Genomic DNA, 6,960 nt, shown 5'->3' on the forward strand with positions numbered 1-6,960 from the left:
GACAAAGGCTGTCATCGGTTGCTACTGCTCGTAGGTGATTTATTTATGTAATTAAGTCTGTAGCTCAGCTCATTCATTTGCACTAACAATTATCCTCATTATATTCTTTGTGTACGCTATACATTTAATTATGCAGAATGAAGAAGCTCGAATACAAAAGAGGCAAGCTCCTACCGCTGGGGTTCATAGACCCAAACACAGTTCATGAAGTTACGGTTTGAGACTTCGCCAAGGACACAGAGGACAACATCGTAATGTTTTTAGAGAAGCAAGCAGACAAAGAGGATATATTCTTTCCCTACAACTTCAAGTGAGTGTTATATATAACATACATTATGCTTGTGCACCTTCCACTTTATTCTCGTAATCATTGAGCTATGCTTGTGCAGATTCCACTTTATTCTCCTAATCATTGATCTTCACAAAGGAGTCGTAAAAGTCATGGACTCGAAACGTAAAGAATATGCGGAATGGACGGACATGGCTGCCATCCTCCAGAGGTAGTTTCAATCAATTTCGTATTGGCATCTTCATCTGTTCTAATTCGACGATATCATCAACTAATCAATTACTCATTTACTCATTATTTTTTGCCGGGCAGGGCTTGGAAACGATTCATCAATATTGTTCCGGGTAAATGGAAACCGGAGCTTACATTTCAAGATTACCCTGTAAGTAGCACTATATATATAGCTATGTCCGTGAAACTCTATATATGATATTTACTTTCAATACGATGCTTGATTATTAGTTCGAACTATTTTTTCGTAAAGTGTATGAGGCAGGAACCCGGGAATAACTTATGTGGATACTACGTCTGCACCTTCATTCGTGACATGGCCTGTCCCAAGGGTGGGATGCCCGTATACACCAGACTCGTGTACGATAACAAATTTTCACAATTAATCTTAATTAGTACCATCTACTGGGAATGGTGTTTTGGCACATGGGAGCATATGCTCCCTTTATTTTGAAATGCATGTTGCATACATTTTGTAATTTCAAAAAATTGAAACGAAAAATTCGAACGTACATCTTCACGTGCTACACGCTCACAAAGTTGTTTCATAAAAATCCGACTTGTCGTGTGACGTGTGTAAAAAAGACAAAATTCAATGCTGAAAATAAGGCTTTTCAGGAGATAAATTTTCTCTTTTTTACACAGACCACAAAACATGTTGGTTCCTCGCGAAACTTGACGAACATATGTATATTGTGGAGATGTACAAGTAGAATTTTTTGTCAAAATTTTTCGACATTTCGAAATATAATTTTTTGATAGAGGGAGCATATGCACCCGGGAGCCGAATTGAATTTCCGCCATCTATTGTATTGAGTTCCATTCATATATTGATCTGCTTTTTTAAATATAGATGATACGCCTGCGGGACACTCTCATAACGGAGGATCAAATACGAGCAATTCAAGAGGAAATCGTGGCATTCTTTATTACCGAGGCCATTACCCCAGGTGGAGAGCACTATCGGCAGCTCGTGACGATTGAGGATCTTCGTAGAAGCTAATAGATTTAGTAAAGAGATCCGACTAGCTTTATATTGTAAATATGCATGCATTACGTGTACTGTTGACGATGTCTATATATATTCACGACGATTTTTTGTGGTTTCTTGAATGATATATATGCATTGCTGAAACTCTGCCGCGGCGAGAGAAACGTCCTGTTTCTCGCCGCGGCGAGAAACGCCGGTACAGCCTAAACCTGTGCCGCGGCGGAGAAATAGCAATTCTCGCGCGCGGCGAGAACCCCAGGCCTGGTTCGTAACACGAACCGGGACTAAAGGCCATCCACCGCGAGCTCCCTGGCCGCACCACGTGGCGAGGCCTTTAGGCCCGGTGCAACTTTGAACCGGGACTAAAGGGGGACCCTTTAGTCCCGCCTAATTGGTCCCGGTTTGGGAACCGGGACTGAAGGCCCAAATGGACCGGGCCTATAGCCCCGTTTTCCACTAGTGGTTCTAGTACCATGCTTTTCATAAATATTTCTTTGTGTAAATAAATATTACCTTAACCCTAAAAGATTGTTGGTCATTTTTTGCGAAAAGTCTATTGATCTTTTGATAATCATCAACCCATGGGTCTCATACATTTTTTTTTTGCATATACTCATTGGACCACCTAGCGACGACTACAATTAGACGAGCAAGCCAAAGGCTTGCACTATCCTTGCAACTCTCTCACTGAAACGGTGCGAACCTTGTTATAGTATAGTAGATATATGGAAAGTCATCGTGACAAGGTCCCAGAGAACCAACGCACGAGTAACAAACATCACCAATAATAGAAATCATAGGTTACAAGAGATAAACCTATAACTACACCAACAACACAAAAGCCGACCGGACCGAATTTCATAAGATCCACCGGACACTGTACATGGAATAATCAATTTACCGCAGCGAAAATACATAGAGGCATGAGCTCTACTTGATGCATTACGCTACTAGCAGTATCTTGCTGTGTTGATCTCAAAAAAGTGCCTTGCTGTGTTCACACATCGGTCTGATCCAACTCAAAATGTAATAGAAAACTAAACAAATCCGTACCATATTATACGTCATTTGCAGCAAATGAGCTATGAGCAACCTGCAGACGCAGTAGTTGCTGACAGCATTAGACTAGATCTAGTCTAGGATCAAACTGCGAGGAAATGGCATACAAGTATAATTTTCAACGGGGAGTAGTGTGCATGTGATTGACCTCGTGTGTAGAAACTAATCTGTTCAAAATGGAAGTGATGAAAATGCTGACAACACACGCGCAAAAAAGTAGTAGACATATAAGCATATGTGTCTGATGATTGCAGCATCTCCAACGACTTTGCCGTCGGATCGACTTGGTAGTACATATATAGGTATAATTTTCTTTAGCCTTTAACAAGAAATTGGAAAGAAAAGGAATAATAGGGCAGGGCAAGGCTCTGAAAAGTCAGTGTTTTGACCGTGGTCTACATGTACAACGGGTATCATCAACGGCAAAAGTCAAGCACACAAGTGCTCATCACTTTATTTGTTTGTCAGGATAAATAAAGAGCGGCCTCATGGCGACAAGTCGGCAAGTGCCAGGCAATATTCCATTCTCACGAGCTGTATAAACCAAACTCCGTCGTTTAAATTAGCAATATCCTCCGTCGTTTAAATTAGCAATATCCTCCGTCATACGCCACCAAGGGTCCCCCCCCCCCTACCGGGACTCATCCATCACTTGCCACGACCGATGTGTGGAGGCGTTTGAGCGGGCTTACCACCACCCGAAGACATGGGCGGTCTAGAGGTTTCGCTAGAAGGGATCAAAGCTGAACAAAAAAGCAAAGTTTTGAAGATAATATCAGCTGGATGGTTAATAGATTTTATGGCAAGTTTATTCCTAATAAGCCAAAGAGCCCAAGATTGGGCCACAAAAATGATTCAAACGATTCTACGGAATCTGCCCGAAAAGCTGCCGAAAAGCTGGAAAGAATTATGAAGAATTAGGCGAAGTTTGCCAGACAGCAGCTGCCGAAAAGCAACTGGCGGAGCACACTCCACGCAAACTTCGCTGGGGAGCACACTCCACGCTTGACACATGTCAAAAGAGTCTTTGCCGAGCACGCAAAAAAAAGCACATGGCGAAGATTCTTGGCAAAGATTCTTCTCCGAGTGCATCTTCGCCGTGTCGATTTTACCGAGTGGTGTACACGGTGAAGTCGTCACCAAGTGTTTTTAGCCATTCGTCGTGTAATTTCGGTACAGGGCAAAGATTGCTGTTTCCTGTAGTGACTAGTTCGTGCATCTTCTGCTTTAAGAGGTGTCACAATATAGAGTAAGTCTCTGAAGCTTTCGCTTAATCATAATATTTGAATTACAAAAAGAAACAATATGTTACCAGAACTGCACACCTAAAAAAATTCGGGTTCATCAGGTAATGGCGGAGCGCTAAATAACAACGGTCAACGTCACCTCATCGACCAACTTGCCTGACTTCTTGTTGAACATGTCTTCGTGGATATACTCAGCTGTGATGCCCTGGTTCACAGCGGCGCACCGCACGATGAACTCGTCCTTGCACATTGTATCACATGGCGCCGCCTTCCGTGGTTGCAGCGTTACAATGACATTACACTTGGATCCTGCTGGCACAACACCTTTGTCAGGCTCTACGAAGTATTCCAGCATTCCTCCCTTTTGGATATGGAAGGCAGCGTAACCATCTGTTACGTTGGTTAACTCAAGTAAGCATGGTATCTGCTTGTTTTTCTCAAAGGGGAAATTCAGCTCGAGCTTGTCAAACTCTAGCAGCTCCCATGGGTAAGGTCTTATCTGCATAAATGTATCCGTAGTTCCATACATAAGTATTTTTCTAAACTAATAGTGCCTGCTTGATGCAGAGACTGGGATACCCCTTTTTGAAAGAAAAAAAAATGAGGCTCTAGGGCGTACGAGCTTACCGGGCAAACTAGAGATTGACCAGCACTGTTGATCTGAGCATCTGTGATTTCATTTGAATTGAGCATACTTAATATATCCCTTACGTATGGTCTTTTATTTGGGGAGTCTGACAAGCATCTTGACGCAATTTCAATACACTTGGTTACTTGTTGGTATCCCAATGGTGGATACTTCAATGATTTATTCCACCTGTTCCTCCACCTTCTAAGTACCTAGCGGTCACAAAGAGATTTTTTAAAATGAGTTTGCAATACTTCGATCCAAACAAAATGTGTGCCCCTTGTGCAAACCAGCATCCGCCGGATATTGAGTATGGAAATTTTTCTCGAGTGAACTTTACAATACTGTAAATTTTCAAATACTAGTATGCATGCAGTACTATTTCAGTAATAGTAAGATGGAATTATAACTCAAGATAGTAGACACTTCTTCTCCTAATAAAGAAAGTCGTATGCTCAGGATCTCGTCCTCTATTTCAAAAAGAAGTAGATACTTCTTCTACCCCTTGGCTTGCGCCAACCGTTAGACCCGGTAAAGTATATGGCAGGTGATATCTACATGTTCGGTAGGGCCAAGACTTAAGCAAACAGACACCTCCAAATTAACAGCTACTGCAAACTATTGAACCTACTACCTGAAACAGCATAAATGCCAAGTATTGTGAGATTTGCCGAGTGCAATTTGGGCACAATGTCACTGTGATGCCTAATGCCTGAAAAGTCGTGGTTCTACATGGAACTTACTCTATATAGTTCAATTTTCAAAAAATAATGAAAATTGTATTTAGCCTACCATATTCTCTGAAATGTAGTAGATGGATTTATCTCTTTGCCGAAACTTAGTGTACGCGACAAGATAGAAGACGAAATTGTATACAGCCATATTTTTAATTAGCATCTTTTTTTTTGAAACATCAATCGATGCGTATGACTATTTAATTTGCATCATGCCTGTAGACACTCATACAGATACATTCTACACTTTTTTGTAACATGTAATTTTTGTTACGACTCTCCAATATAGCCTACTTCTTTTAGTGAAAAGTTCACTCACAATATATCTTGTCCCAGACCTAGTAATATTTGATTTCAGTATAAACATGTAATATAGGTCAAAAATTAATCCAGTATATAAATAAAACTAGATGTGAGGGTACATTGTGGCTATGCAAAATACTTGGAAAGAGAATAAAGTAGACAAGTTTGAAATATGGGTCCAGTTATTCTTACATTGTTAATATCTGGGTTGCCCTTACGTCCAGACACGAGCTCCATGATTATAACTCCCAGACTATAGATATCTGACTTGAATGACACCACACCATGATGTATGAATTCCGGAGCGGTGTATCCACTACATAAGCACGATGTACAATTGATTTTCATAAAACCTTTTGTTGAAAAAAGCATGCTGTACAGTTATATCATTTGTGGTATAAATTAAAGTAGACTTTGCAAAAGTGCGCTCTCCGTATGCAAGCTTACATTGATATTGCAGAGTTACTAGTGACCGCGTGTGTTGCTCCATCAAGGAGTTTTGATATACCAAAATCTGTTATTTTTGGTACCATAAGATCATCAACCAGTATGTTGGGAGGTTTCAGATCTCTGTGAATAATACCCTTTTCATGGTGAAGATAATCCAGGCCGTTGCATATTCCTTTAATAATTTGGTACCGTGTGTGCCATTCAAGTCCCCTTAATTCATCTATATAAGAAAGAAAAGACTAAAAGTGAGGAAGAAAGAAAGATAATGAAATAAATTACAATATGTTGTTTACATTATTGTACCTTTAATATATCTGTCGAGGCTTCCGTTCTTGATATACTCAAAACAGAGTAATCGTTCTCTTATCTCGGCAAATATAAACTTGATTGCTTCTTCCGGGTTTGGATTTGCCATTGCTTTACCCTCTGTATTAGCACAGTAGCCTAGCAAACGTACTATGTTTTGGTGCTTAACACTGATCATAGAAGTAGCCTCGCAATAAAATAGTTTCTCATCGATTGTATGGCTGTTTAAGAGCCTTTTAACAGCAACACTCCCGTTTTGTAGATCCCCCTGTTTAAGTTGTCTTGTTAGCAGAACCAACAGATTTTGGACCAAGTTCAGGTCTGCAGTGAGAAAGCTTTTATGATGTGAATTTTCCAACTTAAGTTTACCTTGTAAACGACTCCGAATCCACCCTGGCCAATTACTCTGGTGACAGCGAAATATTCCGTGATGTGCTGTAAAAGTGCTAATGACACATTTATTGGCTCCACGTTCACGTCAAGTATCATATGCTCCAGGACATTAGATTCAAATTCTATATTCACCCTGATCACAACGTGCACATCCATTAGCATACCATCATAAATTAATTTGTTTCCTAAATACAGAATGTTCATCGACAGTACAGGGCAGACATTCATATTTGATTCAATTATTCCTTCATATTAGTTAATTAATTGAAGCATGAAAAGAATAAAATAAACTTTATTAATTTTGTTGATGGTACTAACTAATAAATCTG

The 6,960-nt window shown here is 40.2% G+C and overlaps 1 protein-coding gene across 1 annotated transcript; it reads right to left on the bottom strand.

Annotated features, from left to right (window-relative positions):
• Window positions 1-3,932: 3,932 nt before the first annotated feature.
• On the bottom strand, window positions 3,933-6,347 carry LOC124657311 (cysteine-rich receptor-like protein kinase 27). The gene is made up of 4 exons (XM_047195883.1): window positions 6,236-6,347; window positions 5,930-6,152; window positions 5,675-5,798; window positions 3,933-4,316 (listed from the first exon to the last, which is right to left on the bottom strand). Exons 1-4 carry the CDS (start codon window positions 6,345-6,347, stop codon window positions 3,933-3,935), a joined length of 843 nt encoding a protein of 280 aa, XP_047051839.1.
• Between the last annotated feature and the right edge of the window lie 613 nt (window positions 6,348-6,960).

This window comes from Lolium rigidum, chromosome 5 (assembly GCF_022539505.1).
Source record: "Lolium rigidum isolate FL_2022 chromosome 5, APGP_CSIRO_Lrig_0.1, whole genome shotgun sequence".
In the NCBI taxonomy this organism is placed as follows: domain Eukaryota; kingdom Viridiplantae; phylum Streptophyta; class Magnoliopsida; order Poales; family Poaceae; genus Lolium; species Lolium rigidum.

Excerpts from the sequence above, each read along its gene's own strand:
- LOC124657311 (XM_047195883.1), bottom strand. The coding sequence starts at position 6,347 with ATGGCAAATCCAAACCCGGAAGAAGCAATCAAGTTTATATTTGCCGAG. Across the intron at positions 6,153-6,235 it reads CCTCGACAGATATATTAAAG|ATGAATTAAGGGGACTTGAA; the intron begins GTACAATAATGT and ends TTTCTTATATAG. Across the intron at positions 4,317-5,674 it reads GCAACCCAGATATTAACAAT|ATAAGACCTTACCCATGGGA; the intron begins GTAAGAATAACT and ends ACATTTATGCAG.